This window comes from Bufo bufo, chromosome 2 (genome assembly GCF_905171765.1).
Source record: "Bufo bufo chromosome 2, aBufBuf1.1, whole genome shotgun sequence".
Lineage (NCBI taxonomy): Eukaryota > Metazoa > Chordata > Amphibia > Anura > Bufonidae > Bufo > Bufo bufo.
This window is the reverse complement of record NC_053390.1, coordinates 287109010-287135620: the sequence shown is the minus strand read 5'-3', so window position 1 is coordinate 287135620 and position 26611 is coordinate 287109010. Positions and strand designations below refer to the sequence as shown.

The 26611-nt window shown below is 48.1% G+C and overlaps 1 protein-coding gene across 1 annotated transcript in view; it reads left to right on the top strand.

Annotated features, from left to right (window-relative positions):
- DTX1 (deltex E3 ubiquitin ligase 1) overlaps positions 1-26611 on the top strand; it is a 74580-nt gene that overhangs the window by 17421 nt on the left and 30548 nt on the right. Inside the window, exon 2 of the mRNA XM_040420267.1 lies at positions 6070-6751. Within this exon, the coding sequence (XP_040276201.1) occupies positions 6070-6751 (682 nt within the window). The remainder of the gene's footprint in view (positions 1-6069; positions 6752-26611) is intronic.

Below are 26611 nucleotides of genomic sequence, written 5' to 3'. Positions count from 1 at the left end.
CGTAATCGAGATACAAGATAGCACAAGATTAAATTATATATTTAATCGCCATAAGGGCACACTAGATATAACACAATATACACAGAGAATATATACAGTGGTCTGAGGTTACAGATACAGGTTATATGGGTACAACTGGGTTAAGCTGAGTAAAAGTCAGTTACCGGGTAGATGAAAGTTCCTTAGGGTGATAAGCGTGGAATAGTCCTTGGCTGCAGTCACGTGGGGGCAGTGAGGTCAGCTGGTTCCCGGTTTCTCCAAACACATTGGCACGATGTGACCCCCTTCAGAAAACACACCACCCGCTGGCTTGCATGGGTGGGGTCCACCCCTCCTTCTCTGGTGTTGGCAGCAAATGACCCATAAAACCCCTTAGGGCTCATAGCCCCAGACCAGAATGTCGCAAGAAAAATGGTTCCGGGCCCAATTGATCCGCCTGTGTTCTGTCTAAAACTAGAGTCCAAACATGGTGCCGCTATGTGGTTTCTGTGGGGAGATATGTATATCTCCCCTGCCGGGCATCCTAGACTCAAGCCAGGACCATGTGAACATTTGTTACCGCTATTTGCCGTTCTTACTGCCAATATCTGCTGCTAATAGATTTTATATTGTAGACTTATGTTGTAGTTTTATACCAAGTTTTATATATTTATTATATAGTTTTTATGTTGTATTGTTGAATAAATATATAATAATTTTATATGCATACACTTACTATATAACCACATGAGGAGTGCCTGCTATACTTGACAATACTTATTAATACTTGTGATTGGGTGTAATCACTAACAAGCAAGAGCACCCGCCCATTTTTGTATCAGGAAGAGAGCCACTATATACTTTCCTTAATCCACGTGGACATTTGACTTTGCCGCAGGATCGCAAAAAGATAACCGAATTATGCCTGGGATGGACGGATGGTTCATAATTCCTTATGAAATGTAGGTGCAAACATGTCTGGAATGTATCATTGATCCTGGGCAAGGGCTGAGGCCTCCTGCTGGGGGTTTTCCTGCAGGATTAGCTTGCCTCCAACCTGGCTGATTGAGGTGTGACTTTATCCACCTGGGACCTCCTTGAAGCCTGGACCCCTGGGGCTTCCTCCCTTGCTAGCTGACATCAGATGGCTGGGGGGTGAGAACTTATTTTGCATGTACACTGACTGTGTACATGCCAAAAGGTGAATCAAATGACAATCACGGCTGCCAATAAATGATAAACCATATTCCTCACAGTGGTCATTTTGCACACATAGCTCCATTATTCCTTAGCTCTAAACCATTAGTTGTATAGCCAGGCACTAACATATTCTGGTCATCAGAAGATTTATATCACAGAAACCATGGAAAGGGTTTATCCGTCATCATGCGCCAGTGTGCATGCTGCATGAAGTCACTAGAGCAAAGCTGTGCAACACATGATATAGTCCTGAAACATAATCCAGGCCTCCTGAAGCCAGTTCTCCTGTCCAGGGACTCTTTAGGTTGGATGGCCCTCGGGGACAGATTTATCTGGTACACCAAACACACCTCCCAACAGGATTATTAATTATCTGCTTGTTCTTGTGACCGCAGACCTGCAGAGTCAGAGGAGAGGGAGCGCTTGGCAAGGAAAGCTGACGTCTATATCTGTGTTATGTTACAGCGAATGTTGCTTCTAAAGGGAGAAAAGCCCTGGCAACTGAATATGTTACATTGCTTATGTTTTTTTGCACATTTTGACTATATCTGTAAGGCATATTGCACTATGAGAAGATTATATGCATGCGTTTGCTCACATTAACATCACATTTTGAACAGTGTAGGCAGTAAAGCCATGAATCATTCTCAAATGGTTAATTTGGGCCCTTCTTAAAGGATAACTGTCACATTTAGACCCTAATTTCAATTTTCATATATGTAGTTACTAATAACATGATATTCCAGAATCAGTTACTATTAGACTGACTTACCCCATATTTAATAAGATTCAGCCCTTAGCAACCAGTCTGCATAAAACTGCAATTTCAGTATTCAGTTAAGATGGCCGCCACTGCCCTCACCCTGAGGCTAATCCCGCCTGCCCTCACTACCCACAATGCATTGAGCTCCTCACATGCACTAGCCAGTAACAATAGCCCCCCAAAAGTGTCAGTAACCAGAGCTCTCCCCCCTAAAGGGTTAATCTCCTGCAGCACAAAGGGGTCCTCTTACCACATGTTGCTTTCATTTATACACTGAGCAGATGGCAGATCTCCCTTCCCTGGTGTGCGCTGCTCCAACTCTGCATTCTCCAGCTCTGCTGAGTGAGGGAGCGTCTGCCAAGCGCAGGGACAGGGAGAAGTGCACACAGCCCAGGCACTGTTATCAGCTGCTGGGGAGGACCTGGCTTTAATCATTTACTTACAGTCCCTGGCTGTCAGTAATGTGACCTTGCACGCAGCATCCTCCGTCCTTCTATGAAGGACGGACCATGCCTAGCAACCCTATTTTAAGCACAGGTAAAAATAGGCAGTACAGACAACAAAAATGTGGAATTAAGGGGTAATTGAATACACAGTGAAAAGTTGAAATAGGGCCACCAAGGTGATATTAATCACCACAATCCAATACTCCAAAAAAAAAACTCTGTTAAAACAGTTTTACCAGGATCACCATACATATGGCGTTATGGCCTATCCTCAGGATACGCCATCAATATTGCATCTGTGGTGGTCTGACTCTGTTTGAAGGGGCTGTGGTGCTTTTGTGAGCAGTGTGGACTCTTTATTATTTACCTCAATCCATCTACCTGCATGTGCAGTACCCCAGACCTGGGGGTACTACAATTGGTTTGTAATGTAATGTCATGCTATACATTTTGTTCACCAGCAGATGGGGTATGGTTGGCAGTGTTTGCCAACAGGAATGGGACCTACCATCCCATTCCTCCCCTCTTGGTAGGAGTGGGCTGGTCCTACTTCCTGCCAAGGGAGGGGTAGAGCTGGTTAGGAATGAGAAAGAAAAGAGTGCGGGAACATGGGATCAAGCTCCCATTCTTCCAGGCCAAGTAGACAATAGAGGAAGCTCATCTAGGAGGACTATGGCTCCAGACAGCCTGCAGATCTGTAAACTATTTGTGTCAGCATAGTGATCAAGCTATCAAAACTCCACTGCAAGGTGTTAGGAAACACGTTAAGACACCATCACCGCAGTTCAGAACAGGCATAGTTATAATCCTGAATCATACAATGGACATCTATAGCCAAAGGTGCCGTAGGGAATCAGGAGAGAGATATTGTCAGCTAGAGCGTCATCTTCTGCCACATTTCCAGCCACCATACCTAATTATCTGGAAGAAGAGAATTGCACTTTGTACAAACTGCTGCTGGATTTGCTGCTATTTATTTTTTGCACTCAGTAAAGAAAGACGTTCTTCCTTCTTCAATCGCTGCCTGGTTCTTCACACCACTTTTTTCACTGCACTGAACCCCAGTGAGCGACAGACTGAGGTAGAACACTGTGACACAACAACACTTCATCAGGGCCACTACCACTCCCATCCTGTGCACTGGCTCCTCAGGGGCTTGCTGCACATGCTGTGTTCTTAGTAGCGGTGGTTCAGGATATTGCATTAAAGGGAATGGGACAATGCTGCCATATTTTGCACCACCACTACTAAGTAAACACAGGTAGATGGACTGAGGTAAACCATGAAGACTCCCCAGCACTGACACGGGCACCATAGCCTTTTCAAACAGTTGAGAGCTGAGAAGTAGATCTCCACTATCAAATATTGTTGGCCTATTCTAAGGATACGCCATCAATATGCTGATCCTGCAAAACCCCTATAGCCCCAGATGACTGTATTTTTCATGTGTGTGCGATCCACATTTTTTGTGGGTACATGTGGCCTTCCACTAATTATAGGCCATGTCCTCTTCTGGTCTGTATTGCAGTGACAAACTGTCATTTCTATTGATGGGGCTGAGAAATATGTGGAATTGACACAGAAGGTATCCATATTTTGTGGATCTGTGGTTTTTGGATCAAAATATCCCTACGGTTTTGTGCATGAGGTCTTTATACTGCAAGTCTGAGAAATAATGACTGACATATTTTGGATGCACCCATTTTAGGCTGTGACCCCTTTAGGTGTTCATTTAGTATCATGTTAACAGATGACATAGGGGGCAACTTATCAAAACTGCTGCAAAGAAAAAGTAAAGTAGTTGCCCACTGCAACCATTCAGGTTAGCTCTTATTTTCCAAACTTCTCTGCAAAATGAGAGGCGAAATCTGATGGTTCCATAGACAACTACTTCACTGCTTCAGTTTTGATACATCCCCTTCCATAGAGCTCAACCTACTGGTTATAAACTCATTTTTGTAGTATATAGGGTGGGCAATAAATCTGTTGTGATTTTGACATGTTATCCTGAGATTATAGACCACATTTGAAAAGCTGTATTAATAGCATGATTTTTATAAATTGTTGCCTATATTATATTGTTTCGAGTTACATAGTTAATACGGTTGAAAAAAGACATACGTCCATCAAATTCAACCAAGGGATAGGTGGGGATGTGAGTAGAAGTAGACGTGTGACATTTGGACTTCTGGAGAGGTGCTGGCGCATTTCTGCAGGGACATCTTTGTGAGGTCAGAAGGGTAAATCAGCAGAAATAGACTTGGCAGTCAGCTTTTATTTGTCAGTTAGTCATTATGTCACCCTGTTCTATGGTTGGATTGGTTGTTTGTTTTCTTTGCTGCCAAATCTGCTGCCTGGTGCAAAGTCACTGTGTCGCCCGGGCTGGCATGGCCATCAAGCGGTGGTCATTATGAAGAGCTTATTATATAAATTGTAGTTATTCCTCTAGGCTACGCCATAAACAAAACGGGACTTGCACCACAAATGGTGACTTGTTGGCTTTATCTGCCATTTTTACAAAAAGTGGGCAAGGCATGGGTGGGAGGGGCAAACCGCTGGTGTGACCTCTGAAGCTGGATTTAACATTTGCGCCAGAAAACTGATGCACATTACTCCTGAAATATACGCCAGCCGCATTGCTGCCATAGATTTCATTTTCTGGAGTGCCAGAATTTTTTCCCTCTTGATATTTCTAGGGAGGCTCATCCCCATTCTCACCTGCCATTGGCTGCTCCCCCCGACACCGGATGTTTTCATCGGCTTACAGGGAGAAGCAGCAGCGGTGGTGCGGGGACCAGGAGTGGCGCGGGGAGCAGGGTAAGTATGTTCCCTGTGAGTGGCCCGGCACATGGGGGCAGTTTATAATATTGGATAACCCCTTTAAGCCTGGTCACATCTGATCTTTAAGTGAGATAACAGTCCATCTTGTTTCTCGATGGATTCAACATAGACTTTTAAGGCCCCTTCACACAAGTCGATGATTGGAGCAGTTATTGGGAAGGAGCAATTTGTTCCTGATAATAGCCCTCTGAGTCAGCCCATGTAAAGGGTCCTTAAAGGGGTTGTCCGCTTTTTACTATTGATGACCTATCCTCAGGAAAGGTCATCAATATCAGACTCCCGGCACCCCCGCCGATCGACTGTTTGAAGAGAAGGCGCTGCTTTCTCTTCTCTGTTTACCTGCTCACCGCAGCAATTACAGTGGTGAGCAGATGTACGTAATTACAAGTATGGTGTCCCCATTCACTTCAATGGGATGGATCTGTAGAATTCACTTGAACAGACGGAGCTGTCCCATAGAAGTGAATGGGGACGCCTTACTTGAAATTCCACCTGCTCACCACTGCAGTTACTGCGGCGAGAAGTGAAACAGAGCAGAGCGTACTGGCGCTGCCTTTTCTTCAAACTGATCTGTTTTTGATCTGATATTGATGTCATTTCCTGAGGATAGGTCATAAGTAGTAAAAAGCTGACAACCCCTTTTTAATTTAGGATGAGCAAGTGAGGCGAAAGAGGCACTTTTCTCTGATAAGATTTATTATAAAGTTTCTTATAGTCATCTGTACTATTGGTTTATACTGTTATGCTAAGTTCTGTTTTTTTTCATTTTAGTTTTTTTTGCATTTTAAGAAGTACGTTTTAATGAACTTCTTTTTATCCTGTTCATTTTTTTCCCCACAGGGACCGTCCGCCCAGTAAGACGCAGTTTTTTTGAACCATCTTCTGCCCCAGGCAAGGGTATCGTATGGGAATGGGAAAATGATGCAGGCTCCTGGACTCCTTATGATACAGAAATCTGCATTGCTATCCAGAATGCCTATGAGAAGCAGCACCCTTGGCTGGACCTCACTACACTTGGTTTCTGCTACTTGGTGCATTTCCATAGCATGTGTCAAGTCAACCGGCAAACACATCGTAAACGACGACTAAGGAGGCGCATGGATCTTGCATATCCTTTGACAATGGGATCCATTCCTAAGTCTCAGTCGTGGCCTGTGGGGTCTGGTTCTGGATTACCTTGTTCTTGCCCCCAGTGTCTGCTAGTAAACAGTACTAGAGCAGCTTCTAATGCTATCCTAGCATCACAGAAAGTTAAGGTCCCCCCTGGGCCTCCACCCAACTTGCCTCCACCCCCTCCCCCTCCACTACATCCATCTGGAATAAGACAGAGCGTTACGTATAGTGGGGGAGCTGCAGGTTGGGGAAGACCAGGAGAAGGAGGTCGTCCTGCAGGAGGAATCAGAAATAGCTCTCGTAGTCAAAGTGTACCAGGATCAACAGCTTACCCAGGACAGAACAATCTGAACAGACCAGGAGTACAGAGAACCAGTGGGAGCAGCAGTAGGGCATCTATCCCTCCGGGGTAAGTTGTTCCCGCCAGTATTTTTTTTTATTTGACTGCAGCCATCATGTGCCGTATACTCCATTTCACCACTGCAGCCAATCAGTGGCCTGTGTGGTGTATGACACAAGATTGCTAAAGCCAATGAGTGGCTGCAGTGGTAATGTGTTGTGTACAACTACATAACTCTGCAGCCATGTAACACAGATCAGAGCTGAGGACCAGAGCAGTGGTGTTGAGAATGGAGGGGAGTTAAGGGATTAGTGTAGATCTATTTTTTTTCATTCTGTCACATCAAGGGTCTTTAGCTGATTTTTAACTAAACATGTGCAACGGACGGGGTACTACCAGGGGTCCCTTAAAGTGAAAGAGTTTTTTGTCATGACGCCAGTTGCATTTCAGCAACAGGGAACAGAGTCCCTTAAGTAGATGGTGTTGGTGATAGGTGGTACCCAGGTGTAGGAATGCCAGAGTGGGGCAAAGGTAGCCTATAATGTCCCTTTAGGTGTTGTGGTTGTGCACGTGTCACGGTACACCTACCTGGACATCCTGGAACCCCAGGCGTTCTCGTCCGAAGCAGTACAAACAGGGGGAATAGTTGAGGGATTTGTAGAAATGATTGAGTCCAGATTGTTTTTTGATGCAGCATTACACATTATGGGGGGCATTTATTATGCTATTTACGCCACAATAGTTGTAATTGCTACTCCCCCCCCCCCCCTTCCCGACACTTTTCTGAAGTGGTGAGAAAAGGGTGTGTGGTGAAGGTGGTAGGGGGCGAGGCCCGCAGGCCCGGCACATTTATCATTATTCATGCCGGTTTTCTGGTGTAAATAAAGACAGAAATGTAATTAGTCTGTTGCACGGAAAGCAGCAGGATGTGCCAAATCTATGAGAGGTCTGCGCCACTACATAAAATTGGTGCATCCTCTGGCTGTGCAGGGGGAATCAAGACCTGCAAAGAAAACGCCAGTCTTGATGAATGCCCCCCATTGTTATTTCTATAGCTGTTCACATGCATGTGTAAGCATCTCTAAGTATTTAAAGGCTTATCTGCGCTTTCAAAACCACATCTATGTAAGAAAAAGAAATAAAAAAAGAGTTTTATGTGTCTTAATGTTACAGACCGAAAATAAACTCTGAGTATTCAGTTCATACAGCCATGAGTTAGGCTACTTTCACATTAGCGTTTTTTGCGGATCTGTCATGGATCTGCAAAAACGCTTCCGTTACAATAACACAACCGCTTGCATCCGTCATGACCGGATCCGGTTGTATTATGTTTTCTATAGCCATGACGGATCCGTCTTGAACAACACTGAAAGTCAATGGGGGACGGATCCGTTTTCTATTGTGCCAGATTGTGTTAGAGAAAACGGATCCGTCCCCATTGACTTACATTGTGTGCCAGGACGGATCCTTCTTGCTCCGCTTGGTCAGGTGGACAGCAAAACGCTGCAGCAGAATGGGGACTGAACGGAGGCAAACTGAAATGCTACTTCATTTTCAATACCAAGACTACTTGCAAAGTTGCTACATTTTTATTTGAGATGCTCTGCAGCTTAAAAAAACCTGTGTGCAAAAGAGTAGCTATTTACTATAATAACATATTCATTAGCTATTACTCAGTATTGTGGTGAGCCTAGGGTGCCTTCACACACAGCAGATTTAGTAGCAAAATTTCTGCGGGTGAAACCCAGTTCTGGTCATCTGCCTGGGGTTGTTTTGGAGGCAGGCAGATGGATTTCTACAAGCCCTATTCAAATGAATGGAACTGATTTTCAGTGACAAAAATGTCTTCAACAAAAATCTGGCTCATGTGAAGGCACCCTAGGTTCAGTTGCTGTTTTACCATATGTAGCAGAACAGGGACTAGAGGAATTTCACCATGACCTGCTTGTCCCACGAAAAATATTCTACAGTTTTTAAACCAGCACCTGCATCTGAATACTTTTGTAATTGCATTTACCGTAAATGGGGGGGAAAATGCCCCTGCGTCTTATGGGGCGAATACTAATGAAGCGCTTCCATTATGGAAGCGCTATTAGTACCGGAGGACCGGGAAGCAGTGAAGGCTCTGTACTCACCGTTTCCTGGTCCTCGGCTCGGCTATCGGCTGTGCAGGGCTGCACACAGCGTGAGGGCGCTCTGTGACCTCACACTGTGCGCCGCGATACACAGCCCACAGCAGGATGAAGAGGATCGCGATGGTGGGGAGAGGTGGCGTCCAGGAGCAGGAGAGGTAATTGAGTTTTTTTTATTTTTTGCACTGGGGGCTGATGGCTGACATATAGGTGCTGATATATGGGGGTTGATGGCTGACATATGGGGGCTGATGGCTGACATATAGGGGCTGATGGCTGACATATGGGGGCTGATGGCTGACATATGGGGGCTGATGGCTGACATATGGGGGCTGATGGCTGACATATGGGGGCTGATATATGGGGGCTGATGGCTGACATATAGGGGCTGATGGCTGACATATAGGTGCTGATATATGGGGGCTGATGGCTGACATATAGGGGCTGATGGCTGACATATGGGGGCTGATGGCTGACATATGGGGGCTGATGGCTGACATATGGGGGCTGATGGCTGACATATGGGGGCTGATGGCTGACATATAGGGGCTGATATATGGGGGCTGATGGCTGACATATGGGGGCTGATATATGGGGGCTGATGGCTGACATATAGGGGCTGATGGCTGACATATAGGTGCTGATATATGGGGGCTGATGGCTGACATATAGGGGCTGATGGCTGACATATGGGGGCTGATGGCTGACATATAGGTGCTGATATATGGGGGCTGATGGCTGACATATAGGGGCTGATGGCTGACATATGGGGGCTGATGGCTGACATATGGGGGCTGATGGCTGACATATGGGGGCTGATGGCTGACATATGGGGGCTGATGGCTGACATATAGGGGCTGATGGCTGACATATGGGGGCTGATGGCTGACATATAGGGGCTGATGGCTGACATAGGTGCTGATGGCTGACATATGGGGGCTTATGGCTGACATATGGGGGATGATGGCTGACATATGGGGGCTGATGGCTGACATATAGGGGCTGATATATGGAGGCTGATGGCTGACATATGGGGGCTGATGGCTGACATATGGGGGCTGATGGCTGACATATGGGGGCTGATGGCTGACATATAGGGGCTGATATATGGGGGCTGATGGCTGACATATGGGGGCTGATGGCTGACATATGGGGGCTGATGGCTGACATATGGGGGCTGATGGCTGACATATGGGGGCTGATGGCTGACATATAGGGGCTGATGGCTGACATATAGGGGCTGATGGCTGACATATGGGGGCTGATGGCTGACATATAGGTGCTGATATATGGGGGCTGATGGCTGACATATAGGGGCTGATGGCTGACATATGGGGGCTGATGGCTGACATATGGGGGCTGATGGCTGATATATGGGGGCTGATGGCTGACATATAGGGGCTGATGGCTGACATATAGGTGCTGACATATGGGGGCTGATGGCTGACATATAGGGGCTGATGGCTGACATATGGGGGCTGATGGCTGACATATGGGGGCTGATGGCTGACATATAGGTGCTGATATATGGGGGCTGATGGCTGACATATAGGGGCTGATGGCTGACATATGGGGGCTGATGGCTGACATATGGGGGCTGATGGCTGACATATAGGTGCTGATATATGGGGGCTGATGGCTGACATATGGGGGCTGATGGCTGACATATGGGGGCTGATGGCTGACATATGGGGGCTGATGGCTGACATATGGGGGCTGATGGCTGACATATGGGGGCTGATGGCTGACATATAGGGGCTGATATATGGGGGCTGATGGCTGACATATGGGGGCTGATGGCTGACATATGGGGGCTGATGGCTGACATATGGGGGCTGATGGCTGACATATGGGGGCTGATGGCTGACATATAGGTGCTGATATATGGGGGCTGATGGCTGACATATAGGGGCTGATGGCTTACATATGGGGGCTGATGGCTGACATATGGGGGATGATGGCTGACATATAGGGGCTGATATATGGAGGCTGATGGCTGACATATGGGGGCTGATGGCTGACATATGGGGGCTGATGGCTGACATATAGGTGCTGATATATGGGGGCTGATGGCTGACATATAGGGGCTGATGGCTGACATATGGGGGCTGATGGCTGACATATGGGGGCTGATGGCTGACATATAGGGGCTGATATATGGAGGCTGATGGCTGACATATGGGGGCTGATGGCTGACATATGGGGGCTGATGGCTGACATATGGGGGCTGATGGCTGACATATGGGGGCTGATGGCTGACATATGGGGGCTGATGGCTGACATATGGGGGCTGATATATGGGGGCTGATGGCTGACATATGGGGGCTGATGGCTGACATATGGGGGCTGATGGCTGACATATAGGTGCTGATATATGGGGGCTGATGGCTGACATATAGGGGCTGATGGCTGACATATGGGGGCTGATGGCTGACATATAGGTGCTGATATATGGGGGCTGATGGCTGACATATAGGTGCTGATATATGGGGGTTGATGGCTGACATATGGGGGCTGATGGCTGACATATAGGGGCTGATGGCTGACATATGGGGGCTGATGGCTGACATATGGGGGCTGATGGCTGACATATGGGGGCTGATGGCTGACATATGGGGGCTGATATATGGGGGCTGATGGCTGACATATAGGGGCTGATGGCTGACATATAGGTGCTGATATATGGGGGCTGATGGCTGACATATAGGGGCTGATGGCTGACATATGGGGGCTGATGGCTGACATATGGGGGCTGATGGCTGACATATGGGGGCTGATGGCTGACATATGGGGGCTGATGGCTGACATATAGGGGCTGATATATGGGGGCTGATGGCTGACATATGGGGGCTGATATATGGGGGCTGATGGCTGACATATAGGGGCTGATGGCTGACATATGGGGGCTGATGGCTGACATATAGGTGCTGATATATGGGGGCTGATGGCTGACATATAGGGGCTGATGGCTGACATATGGGGGCTGATGGCTGACATATGGGGGCTGATGGCTGACATATGGGGGCTGGTGGCTGACATATGGGGGCTGATGGCTGACATATAGGGGCTGATATATGGGGGCTGATGGCTGACATATGGGGGCTGATGGCTGACATATAGGGGCTGATGGCTGACATATGGGGGCTGATGGCTGACATATAGGGGCTGATGGCTGACATAGGTGCTGATGGCTGACATATGGGGGCTTATGGCTGACATATGGGGGATGATGGCTGACATATGGGGGCTGATGGCTGACATATGGGGGCTGATGGCTGACATATAGGGGCTGATATATGGAGGCTGATGGCTGACATATGGGGGCTGATGGCTGACATATGGGGGCTGATGGCTGACATATGGGGGCTGATGGCTGACATATAGGGGCTGATATATGGGGGCTGATGGCTGACATATGGGGGCTGATGGCTGACATATGGGGGCTGATGGCTGACATATGGGGGCTGATGGCTGACATATGGGGGCTGATGGCTGACATATAGGGGCTGATGGCTGACATATAGGGGCTGATGGCTGACATATGGGGGCTGATGGCTGACATATAGGTGCTGATATATGGGGGCTGATGGCTGACATATAGGGGCTGATGGCTGACATATGGGGGCTGATGGCTGACATATGGGGGCTGATGGCTGATATATGGGGGCTGATGGCTGACATATAGGGGCTGATGGCTGACATATAGGTGCTGACATATGGGGGCTGATGGCTGACATATAGGGGCTGATGGCTGACATATGGGGGCTGATGGCTGACATATGGGGGCTGATGGCTGACATATAGGTGCTGATATATGGGGGCTGATGGCTGACATATAGGGGCTGATGGCTGACATATGGGGGCTGATGGCTGACATATGGGGGCTGATGGCTGACATATAGGTGCTGATATATGGGGGCTGATGGCTGACATATGGGGGCTGATGGCTGACATATGGGGGCTGATGGCTGACATATGGGGGCTGATGGCTGACATATGGGGGCTGATGGCTGACATATGGGGGCTGATGGCTGACATATAGGGGCTGATATATGGGGGCTGATGGCTGACATATGGGGGCTGATGGCTGACATATGGGGGCTGATGGCTGACATATGGGGGCTGATGGCTGACATATGGGGGCTGATGGCTGACATATAGGTGCTGATATATGGGGGCTGATGGCTGACATATAGGGGCTGATGGCTTACATATGGGGGCTGATGGCTGACATATGGGGGATGATGGCTGACATATAGGGGCTGATATATGGAGGCTGATGGCTGACATATGGGGGCTGATGGCTGACATATGGGGGCTGATGGCTGACATATAGGTGCTGATATATGGGGGCTGATGGCTGACATATAGGGGCTGATGGCTGACATATGGGGGCTGATGGCTGACATATGGGGGCTGATGGCTGACATATAGGGGCTGATATATGGAGGCTGATGGCTGACATATGGGGGCTGATGGCTGACATATGGGGGCTGATGGCTGACATATGGGGGCTGATGGCTGACATATGGGGGCTGATGGCTGACATATGGGGGCTGATGGCTGACATATGGGGGCTGATATATGGGGGCTGATGGCTGACATATGGGGGCTGATGGCTGACATATGGGGGCTGATGGCTGACATATAGGTGCTGATATATGGGGGCTGATGGCTGACATATAGGGGCTGATGGCTGACATATGGGGGCTGATGGCTGACATATAGGTGCTGATATATGGGGGCTGATGGCTGACATATAGGGGCTGATGGCTGACATATGGGGGCTGATGGCTGACATATGGGGGCTGATGGCTGACATATGGGGGCTGATGGCTGACATATAGGGGCTGATATATGGGGGCTGATGGCTGACATATGGGGGCTGATGGCTGACATATGGGGGCTGATGGCTGACATATGGGGGCTGATGGCTGACATATAGGGGCTGATGGCTGACATATGGGGGCTGATATATAGGTGCTGATATATGGGGGCTGATGGCTGACATATAGGGGCTGATGGCTGACATATGGGGGCTGATGGCTGACATATGGGGGATGATGGCTGACATATGGGGGCTGATGGCTGACATATGGGGGCTGATGGCTGACATATAGGGGCTGATATATGGGGGCTGATGGCTGACATATGGGGGCTGATGGCTGACATATGGGGGCTGATGGCTGACATATGGGGGCTGATGGCTGACATATGGGGGCTGATGGCTGACATATGGGGGCTGATGGCTGACATATAGGGGCTGATGGCTGACATATGGGGGCTGATGGCTGACATATAGGTGCTGATATATGGGGGCTGATAGCTGACATATAGGGGCTGATGGCTGACATATGGGGGATGATGGCTGACATATGGGGGATGATGGCTGACATATGGGGGCTGATGGCTGACATATGGGGGCTGATGGCTGACATATGGGGGCTGATGGCTGACATATGGGGGCTGATGGCTGACATATAGGGGCTGATATATGGGGGCTGATGGCTGACATATGGGGGCTGATGGCTGACATATGGGGGCTGATGGCTGACATATGGGGGCTGATGGCTGACATATGGGGGCTGATGGCTGACATATAGGGGCTGATGGCTGACATATAGGGGCTGATGGCTGACATATGGGGGCTGATGGCTGACATATAGGTGCTGATATATGGGGGCTGATGGCTGACATATAGGGGCTGATGGCTGACATATAGGGGCTGATGGCTGACATATAGGGGCTGATGGCTGACATATAGGGGCTGATGGCTGACATATGGGGGATGATGGCTGACATATGGGGGCTGATGGCTGACATATAGGAGCTGATGGCTGACATATGGGAGCTGATGGCTGACATATGGGGGCTGAAGGCTGACATATGGGGGATGATAGATGGCTGAAGGTTGGGGGGTTGATCTGAGGCATTGGGGGTCTGATCTGAGGTCTGATTGACATTGGGGGTCTGATTGGGGCTGTAAGCTGAGGTCTGATTAACATTGGGGGTCTGATTGCTGGTCTGACCTGAGGTGTAATGGAAAATATATTTTTCTTATTGTTCTCCTCTAAAACCTAGGTGTGTCTTATGGGCCGGTGCGTCTTATAGGGTGAAAAATGCGGTAATTAAAAATTGTGTATAGCCACTGAGCTATTCAATAAAATGTATTTGTATAGTGCCACTTAATTTCTTATTTCTTTGACCTGCTCACTGAGATGGCCGCACATGCTCAGTTTCCTTCTTTCAACTGCCTCCTGAGCTGTGATAGGTAGAGCATGGACACGCCCCTGAGCTACAGCAGAAAAGACACTCCCCTGAGCTGTCAGCCTGATATAAATCTACCAGGATAATAAATGGGGAGATCTCTGGATCCAGCTGAGGGGCAGGGCTGATTTTGTTAAAAAGGTATTGTCATCATGTACTATATGATGTCTTGTTTTTATTTTTTACATTAATCATGGGATAACCCCTTTAAATATTATTATTGTAATATATATTACAAATGATCATGTATGTGAGTGCTAATAATCTTTGTGCTTTAGATGATTAAGTAAAAAATAAACAAGCAAATACTCACCTTGCCGATCCCCCGCCGCTGCCATTCTGATGGGGACCCGGAATTTTGGCTTTGTACCTCGTGTCTCTTCAAGAATGATTTCTATTAATCCAGGTGCAGAATTCTGCTAGGAAAAGCCTTCTGCGCTTGTGTGTGTTCAAGGTTTTTCCTTTCTGTTTGCAGATGGTTTGCACATTTCTATAGGAAGCGCTTTGCAATATTCTGAGGTGGGAATTCCTGATAATCTCAAGGACTGTCTGCGGTCTGTTGGTATTACAGTATATATTAATAGTAATGAATGAACATATGGTATTAGCTTTAATGCATACTACATTATACTGGAATACATCTACAGTATACAGTCACTAATACACTGACAGTCCAGTAAATCCACACATTGTGGAGGCTGCAGGGACCGGGCTGCTTGTTGCCATGGTAGCAGAGCTCAGGTGCTGCTCATAGCAACAGACTTCATCCACTCTCGTGCCGCAGGCAGCAAAGGGCCCTGCTATTGTTATACAGCACAGCGTAACCTATATACAGCGGGCTTTAGTTTGGGGGCTTTTCACATGATAAGGGATGCTGATGTTACAGTCAGTCGTATAATACGTACAGCAGCGGTCAGATGACAAACAGTATTCTTCTGGGACCGCTCTGCGTTCACATTACTTATTAAACATGATGCTGCACTACTCTAAGCGTAGCTAGCCATCATAATAGTATACGGTAATATAATAGTAACAGCATTAATACTAATAGTATAGTAATAGATGCATTCTTTATAGGTGTCCATACACATTACATGTCAGATGGACTAATATCTAATGTGTATGGGGATGTTGCTGATCAGGGACGGACTGGGAACTGAAAGTGGCCCTGGAAAAATTACTAAAAGTGGCCCCGTTTTGTAGTAAAAATAGCACAGTTCCTTTACAATATACTGCCAGCAGTACAAAATACATCCCCAAAAACTTCCACTGGCCGGCCATGAGGAGGGCCCAGACAGCCCCTTGGGCATCGGCCCACCAGGAAACTTACCTGTAACGTCTATAGCAAATCCGTCCCTGTTCCTGATGTCCCAACACCCACCCCCAATTGCAGCTATTGAGGTGAAGAAAGATGGAGCATGTTGGATTTCAACATGGCTGTTCTTCCTTCCAGTGTGAGTTATAGCTGTTATCAGGGGAGCACCCAGGAATTTTGTCTAGGGGGGGTCCGAAAGGCAAAAAAATGTGGCACGTGTAGTGCGCTGTGCCAATTCTTTTGCCTGCCCATTTTTCAAAGCCCCTTTATATTTAAAAATGCAGGGGGGGGGGGGGGGAAGGGGGTGTAGTGTGTTGCGCTGATTCTTTTACTTGGCGATTCTAAAAGCTCTGCAGCGCGCCGCATTTTTAGCCCCGCCCGTTATTAAAAGCCCCTCCTACATATAATAGGCCACTCCCAACAAACACTGTACAGCTGGAATTCTATTGTTGAGGCCTGTCTCTACACATCATACAGAGAGGGGGGGGTCTGTCCTGGCTGCACTGCCTGCTTATACAACAAGCTACAGCCAGGAAGCTCCTCCGCTCTCCTCCCTCCCCAGATCCTGCTCAAGGCCTGTGGTTCCCCCCACCATCTGCCACCCGCCCGTGGCCTGCTGCCCCCTTTGGCCGTCCTCACCCAGCTCTGAATCCTCCTTCTGCAAATGTATGCCAGAATAAAATACCCCTATATAGTGCCCCAGTAAATGCCCTCATAGTGCTCCTCTCCCCCTTCCCCATAGTGTCCCCCATAATATGCCAGTAAAAAATGCCCCTTCTAAGTGCCACCATATGCCCCAATAGTGCTCCACTCCCCCATAGTGCCCCCAAATAATGCCCCATAGTGCCGCTCTCCCCTATAGTGCCTCCCATAATGGGCCAGTAAAAAATTCCCCCTTAGTGCCACCAGATGCCATAATGCCCCCCATAATGTGCCAATAAGAATAAAGGCCCCTTTAGAGCCCCCACTTCCCCATAGTGCCCCCAAATAATGCCCCTATAGTGCCACCAGATGCCCCATAGTGCCATTCTCCCCTATAGTGCCCCCCATAATGTGTCAATAAAAATAAAAACCCCTTTAGACCTCCCAGATGCCCCCATAGTGCTCCTCTCCCCCATGGTGCCCCCCCATAAATGTGCCAGTAAAAAATGCCCCTTCGAAGTGCCACCATATGCCCCAATAGTGCTCCACTCCCCCATAGTGCCGCTCTCCCCTATAGTGCCTCCCATAATGTGCCAGTAAAAAATGCCCCCTTAGTGCCACAAGATGCCATAATGCCCCCATAATGTGCCAATAAGAAAAAAAGGCCCCTTTAGAACCCCCACTTCCCCATAGTGCCCCCAAATAATGCCCCTATAGTGCCACCAGATGCCCCATAGTGCCGTTCTCCCCTATAGTGCCCCCCATAATGTGTAAAAAAAAAAAGCCCCTTTAGAGCCCCCAGATGCCCCCATAGTGCTCCTCTCCCCCATGGTGCCCCCCCCCCCCAAAAAAAAAAAAACACTGATACTTACCTCCATCAGCAGCGATGTTGTGATGCAGGCCTCTTCCAGCCTGTGTCCCTTGCTGTGTGCTGCCCGGCTCAGGCGGCGCGATGATGACATCGCGCCGCTTGAGCCGGCCTCTGATAGGCTGCAGGCATTAGTGCCTGCGGCCTATCAGAAGAACAGGGGAGGGACACACCTCTCCCTCCCCTGCCGCAGCACAGGCATCTGTATCGCTGTCCTGAGGACGGCGATACAGATGGATATGGAGATGAGCGCTTCCACAATGGAAGCGCTCATCTCCTATTGCCCCCCCCGGCCCCGCCACCGCTGCCGCAATTAGGGCCGCGCCGCCTGTGGTGATCGGCGGTGCGGCCCTGAAGGATAAAAAAAAAATATTGGCTGCTTGTTCTAGGGGGGGGGGGGGGGTCCAGATCCGCTGGACCCCCCCTGTAGGTGCGCCACTGGCTGTTATTATAATCTCACTCAATACAAATGTGCACTTGGTTGATCCAGAAGAATAGCTGTCAGCTGACAGCTGATTAAATGTTAGATACATCGGGGAAAATTTATCAAACTGATGTAGAGTAGAACTGGCTTAGTTGCCCATAGCAACCAATTAGAATCCACTTTTCATTTTTCACTGCTCCTTTAGAAAATGAAAGGTTGAATCTGATTGGTTGCTATGGGCAACTACGCCAGTTCTACTCTACATCAGTTTGATAAATCTCCCCCATTATTTGAGTTGGACAAATATAGAATTTTTTTTTACATATTAGATATTAGAAGTCTCTGTAATACTTTTTACATAGTGTCAAACAGTATACTGAATTCTGTTTCCTCTCATTGTATTCACTTGCTGTTCCTTGGCTGATTTTTGGGGAACACAGTTCCCCATTCTAGTGATCAGTGGGGCCCAGCAGTTGAACAGCCACCGATCAGACACTTATCATCTATCCAAGTTGTTGTCATGGGACCTTTAATTAAATAAGCTCTCTAATGTGAAAAATAATACTCAGATATTCACTGGGACATTGGGGGGATAAGCCTAGGAGTAACTTGGAGATCATTGGCCCCAGTACAGAACCTGTAACAGGCAGGGGGTAACCCTGGAAAACCTAAAAGTGCCCCCATGTAGTAGGCAGATCCAAATTGATGGTAGGCAGCATAACAGGAGTAGGTGGGGCCAGCAGTACCGTAGTGCAGCACAAAATACTACCCCAGCAGAACCAAATACCACAGTGCAGCACAAAATACTACCCCAGCAGAACCAAATAACCCAGTGCAGCACAAAATACTACCCCAGCAGAACCAAATAACCCAGTGCAGCACAAAATACTACCCCAGCAGAACCAAATACCACAGTGCAGCACAATATACTACCCCAGCAGCACCAAATACCCCAGTGCAGCACAATATACTGCCCCAGCAGAACCAAATACCACAGTGTAGAACAATATACTGCCTCAGCAGCACCAAATACCACAGTGCAGCACAATATACTACCCCAGCAGAACCAAATACCACAGTGCAGCACAACATACTACCCCAGCAGAACCAAATACCACAGTGCAGCACAACATACTACCCCAGCAGAACCAAATACCACAGTGTAGAACAATATACTGCCTCAGCAGCACCAGATACCACAGTGCAGCACAATATACTGCCCCTGCAGAACCAAATACCACAGTGTAGAACAATATACTGCCCCAGCAGAACCAAATACCCCAGTGAAGCACAAATTACTGCCCCAGCAGAACCAAATACTACAGGGCAGCACAATATACTGCCCCAGCAGAACCAAATACCACAGTGCAGCACAACATACTACCCCAGCAGAACCAAATACCACAGTGCAGCACAACATACTACCCCAGCAGAACCAAATACCACAGTGTAGAACAATATACTGCCTCAGCAGCACCAGATACCACAGTGCAGCACAATATACTGCCCCTGCAGAACCAAATACCACAGTGTAGAACAATATACTGCCCCAGCAGAACCAAATACCCCAGTGAAGCACAAATTACTGCCCCAGCAGAACCAAATACTACAGGGCAGCACAATATACTGCCCCAGCAGAACCAAATACCACAGTGCAGCACAACATACTACCCCAGCAGAACCAAATACCACAGTGTAGAACAATATACTGCCTCAGCAGCACCAAATACCACAGTACAGCACAATATACTGCCCCAGCAGAACCAGATACCACAGAGCAGCACAATATACTGCCTCAGCAGCACCGAATACCACAGTGCAGCACAATATACTTCCCCAGCAGCACCGTATACCACAGTGCAGCACAATATACTGCCCCAGCAGCACCGTATACCACAGTGCAGCACAATATACTGCCCCAGCAGCACCAAATACCACAGTGCAGCACAATATACTGCCCCAGCAGTACCAAATACCACAGCGCAGCACAATATACTGCCTCAGCAGCACCAAATACCACAGTGCATCACAAAATACTACCTCAGCTGATCAAATACCACAGTGCAACACAATATACTGCCCCAGCAGCACCAAATACCACAGTGCAGCACAAAATACTGACCCAGCAGCACCAAATACCATAGTGCAGCACAATATACTGCCCCATCAGAACCAAATACCACAGTGCAGCACAATATACTGCCCCAGCAGCACCAAATACCATAGTGCAGCACAAAATACTGCCCCAGCAGCACCAAATACCATAGTGCAGCACAAAATACTGCCCCAGAAGAACCAAATACCACAGTGCAGCACAATATACTGCCCCAGCAAAACCAAATACCACAGTGCAGCATAATATACTGCCCCAGCAAAACCAAATACCACAGTGCAGCACAATATACTGCCCCAGAATAACCAAATACCACAGTGCAGCACAATATACTGCCTCAGCAGCACCAAATACCACAGTGCAGCACAAAATACTGCCCCAGCAGTACCAAATACCATAGCGCAGCACAATATACTGCCTCAGCAGCACCAAATACCACAGTGCAGCACAAAATACTACCCCAGCAGAACCAAATACCACAGGGCAGCACAAAATACTGCCCCAGCAGAACCAAATACCACAGTGCAGCACAAAATACTACCCCAGCAGAACCAAATACCCCAGTGCAGCACAAAATACTACCCCAGCAGAACCAAATACCCCAGTGCAGCACAAAATACTACCCCAGCAGAACCAAATACCACAGTGCAGCACAATATACTACCCCAGCAGCACCAAATACCCCAGTGCAGCACAATATACTGCCCCAGCAGAACCAAATACCACAGTGTAGAACAATATACTGCCTCAGCAGCACCAAATACCACAGTGCAGCACAATATACTGCCCCAGCAGAACCAAATACCCCAGTGCAGCACAAAATACTACCCCAGCAGAACCAAATACCACAGTGCAGCACAACATACTACCCCAGCAGAACCAAATACCACAGTGTAGAACAATATACTGCCTCAGCAGCACCAAATACCACAGTACAGCACAATATACTGCCCCAGCAGAACCAGATACCACAGAGCAGCACAATATACTGCCCCAGCAGCACCAAATACCACAGTGCAGCACAATATACTGCCCCAGCAGCACCGTATACCACAGTGCAGCACAATATACTGCCCCAGCAGCACCGTATACCACAGTGCAGCACAATATACTGCCCCAGCAGCACCAAATACCACAGTGCAGCACAATATACTGCCCCAGCAGTACCAAATACCACAGCGCAGCACAATATACTGCCTCAGCAGCACCAAATACCACAGTGCATCACAAAATACTACCTCAGCTGCTCAAATACCACAGTGCAACACAATATACTGCCCCAGCAGCACCAAATACCACAGTGCAGCACAAAATACTGACCCAGCAGCACCAAATACCATAGTGCAGCACAATATACTGCCCCAGCAGAACCAAATACCACAGTGCAGCACAATATACTGCCCCAGCAGCACCAAATACCATAGTGCAGCACAAAATACTGCCCCAGCAGCACCAAATACCATAGTGCAGCACAAAATACTGCCCCAGAAGAACCAAATACCACAGTGCAGCACAATATACTGCCCCAGCAAAACCAAATACCACAGTGCAGCATAATATACTGCCCCAGCAAAACCAAATACCACAGTGCAGCACAATATACTGCCCCAGAATAACCAAATACCACAGTGCAGCACAATATACTGCCTCAGCAGCACCAAATACCACAGTGCAGCACAATATACTGCCCCTGCAGAACCAAATACCACAGTGTAGAACAATATACTGCCCCAGCAGAACCAAATACCCCAGTGAAGCACAAATTACTGCCCCAGCAGAACCAAATGCTACAGGGCAGCACAATATACTGCCCCAGCAGAACCAAATACCACAGTGCAGCACAACATACTACCCCAGCAGAACCAAATACCACAGTGCAGCACAACATACTACCCCAGCAGAACCAAATACCACAGTGTAGAACAATATACTGCCTCAGCAGCACCAGATACCACAGTGCAGCACAATATACTGCCCCTGCAGAACCAAATACCACAGTGTAGAACAATATACTGCCCCAGCAGAACCAAATACCCCAGTGAAGCACAAATTACTGCCCCAGCAGAACCAAATACTACAGGGCAGCACAATATACTGCCCCAGCAGAACCAAATACCACAGTGCAGCACAACATACTACCCCAGCAGAACCAAATACCACAGTGTAGAACAATATACTGCCTCAGCAGCACCAAATACCACAGTACAGCACAATATACTGCCCCAGCAGAACCAGATACCACAGAGCAGCACAATATACTGCCCCAGCAGCACCGAATACCACAGTGCAGCACAATATACTTCCCCAGCAGCACCGTATACCACAGTGCAGCACAATATACTGCCCCAGCAGCACCGTATACCACAGTGCAGCACAATATACTGCCCCAGCAGCACCAAATACCACAGTGCAGCACAATATACTGCCCCAGCAGTACCAAATACCACAGCGCAGCACAATATACTGCCTCAGCAGCACCAAATACCACAGTGCATCACAAAATACTACCTCAGCTGATCAAATACCACAGTGCAACACAATATACTGCCCCAGCAGCACCAAATACCACAGTGCAGCACAAAATACTGACCCAGCAGCACCAAATACCATAGTGCAGCACAATATACTGCCCCATCAGAACCAAATACCACAGTGCAGCACAATATACTGCCCCAGCAGCACCAAATACCATAGTGCAGCACAAAATACTGCCCCAGCAGCACCAAATACCATAGTGCAGCACAAAATACTGCCCCAGAAGAACCAAATACCACAGTGCAGCACAATATACTGCCCCAGCAAAACCAAATACCACAGTGCAGCATAATATACTGCCCCAGCAAAACCAAATACCACAGTGCAGCACAATATACTGCCCCAGAATAACCAAATACCACAGTGCAGCACAATATACTGCCTCAGCAGCACCAAATACCACAGTGCAGCACAAAATACTGCCCCAGCAGTACCAAATACCATAGCGCAGCACAATATACTGCCTCAGCAGCACCAAATACCACAGTGCAGCACAAAATACTACCCCAGCAGAACCAAATACCACAGGGCAGCACAAAATACTGCCCCAGCAGAACCAAATACCACAGTGCAGCACAAAATACTACCCCAGCAGAACCAAATACCCCAGTGCAGCACAAAATACTACCCCAGCAGAACCAAATACCCCAGTGCAGCACAAAATACTACCCCAGCAGAACCAAATACCACAGTGCAGCACAATATACTACCCCAGCAGCACCAAATACCCCAGTGCAGCACAATATACTGCCCCAGCAGAACCAAATACCACAGTGTAGAACAATATACTGCCTCAGCAGCACCAAATACCACAGTGCAGCACAATATACTGCCCCAGCAGAACCAAATACCCCAGTGCAGCACAAAATACTACCCCAGCAGAACCAAATACCACAGTGCAGCACAACATACTACCCCAGCAGAACCAAATACCACAGTGTAGAACAATATACTGCCTCAGCAGCACCAAATACCACAGTACAGCACAATATACTGCCCCAGCAGAACCAGATACCACAGAGCAGCACAATATACTGCCCCAGCAGCACCGAATACCACAGTGCAGCACAATATACTGCCCCAGCAGCACCGTATACCACAGTGCAGCACAATATACTGCCCCAGCAGCACCGTATACCACAGTGCAGCACAATATACTGCCCCAGCAGCACCAAATACCACAGTGCAGCACAATATACTGCCCCAGCAGTACCAAATACCACAGCGCAGCACAATATACTGCCTCAGCAGCACCAAATACCACAGTGCATCACAAAATACTACCTCAGCTGATCAAATACCACAGTGCAACACAATATACTGCCCCAGCAGCACCAAATACCACAGTGCAGCACAAAATACTGACCCAGCAGCACCAAATACCATAGTGCAGCACAATATACTGCCCCAGCAGAACCAAATACCACAGTGCAGCACAATATACTGCCCCAGCAGCACCAAATACCATAGTGCAGCACAAAATACTGCCCCAGCAGCACCAAATACCATAGTGCAGCACAAAATACTGCCCCAGAAGAACCAAATACCACAGTGCAGCACAATATACTGCCCCAGCAAAACCAAATACCACAGTGCAGCATAATATACTGCCCCAGCAAAACCAAATACCACAGTGCAGCACAATATACTGCCCCAGAATAACCAAATACCACAGTGCAGCACAATATACTGCCTCAGCAGCACCAAATACCACAGTGCAGCACAACATACTACCCCAGCAGAACCAAATACCACAGTGCAGCACAACATACTACCCCAGCAGAACCAAATACCACAGTGTAGAACAATATACTGCCTCAGCAGCACCAGATACCACAGTGCAGCACAATATACTGCCCCTGCAGAACCAAATACCACAGTGTAGAACAATATACTGCCCCAGCAGAACCAAATACCCCAGTGAAGCACAAATTACTGCCCCAGCAGAACCAAATACTACAGGGCAGCACAATATACTGCCCCAGCAGAACCAAATACCACAGTGCAGCACAACATACTACCCCAGCAGAACCAAATACCACAGTGCAGCACAACATACTACCCCAGCAGAACCAAATACCACAGTGTAGAACAATATACTGCCTCAGCAGCACCAGATACCACAGTGCAGCACAATATACTGCCCCTGCAGAACCAAATACCACAGTGTAGAACAATATACTGCCCCAGCAGAACCAAATACCCCAGTGAAGCACAAATTACTGCCCCAGCAGAACCAAATACTACAGGGCAGCACAATATACTGCCCCAGCAGAACCAAATACCACAGTGCAGCACAACATACTACCCCAGCAGAACCAAATACCACAGTGTAGAACAATATACTGCCTCAGCAGCACCAAATACCACAGTACAGCACAATATACTGCCCCAGCAGAACCAGATACCACAGAGCAGCACAATATACTGCCCCAGCAGCACCGAATACCACAGTGCAGCACAATATACTTCCCCAGCAGCACCGTATACCACAGTGCAGCACAATATACTGCCCCAGCAGCACCGTATACCACAGTGCAGCACAATATACTGCCCCAGCAGCACCAAATACCACAGTGCAGCACAATATACTGCCCCAGCAGTACCAAATACCATAGCGCAGCACAATATACTGCCTCAGCAGCACCAAATACCACAGTGCAGCACAAAATACTACCCCAGCAGAACCAAATACCACAGGGCAGCACAAAATACTGCCCCAGCAGAACCAAATACCACAGTGCAGCACAAAATACTACCCCAGCAGAACCAAATACCCCAGTGCAGCACAAAATACTACCCCAGCAGAACCAAATACCCCAGTGCAGCACAAAATACTACCCCAGCAGAACCAAATACCACAGTGCAGCACAATATACTACCCCAGCAGCACCAAATACCCCAGTGCAGCACAATATACTGCCCCAGCAGAACCAAATACCACAGTGTAGAACAATATACTGCCTCAGCAGCACCAAATACCACAGTGCAGCACAATATACTGCCCCAGCAGAACCAAATACCCCAGTGCAGCACAAAATACTACCCCAGCAGAACCAAATACCACAGTGCAGCACAACATACTACCCCAGCAGAACCAAATACCACAGTGTAGAACAATATACTGCCTCAGCAGCACCAAATACCACAGTACAGCACAATATACTGCCCCAGCAGAACCAGATACCACAGAGCAGCACAATATACTGCCCCAGCAGCACCGAATACCACAGTGCAGCACAATATACTGCCCCAGCAGCACCGTATACCACAGTGCAGCACAATATACTGCCCCAGCAGCACCGTATACCACAGTGCAGCACAATATACTGCCCCAGCAGCACCAAATACCACAGTGCAGCACAATATACTGCCCCAGCAGTACCAAATACCACAGCGCAGCACAATATACTGCCTCAGCAGCACCAAATACCACAGTGCATCACAAAATACTACCTCAGCTGCTCAAATACCACAGTGCAACACAATATACTGCCCCAGCAGCACCAAATACCACAGTGCAGCACAAAATACTGACCCAGCAGCACCAAATACCATAGTGCAGCACAATATACTGCCCCAGCAGAACCAAATACCACAGTGCAGCACAATATACTGCCCCAGCAGCACCAA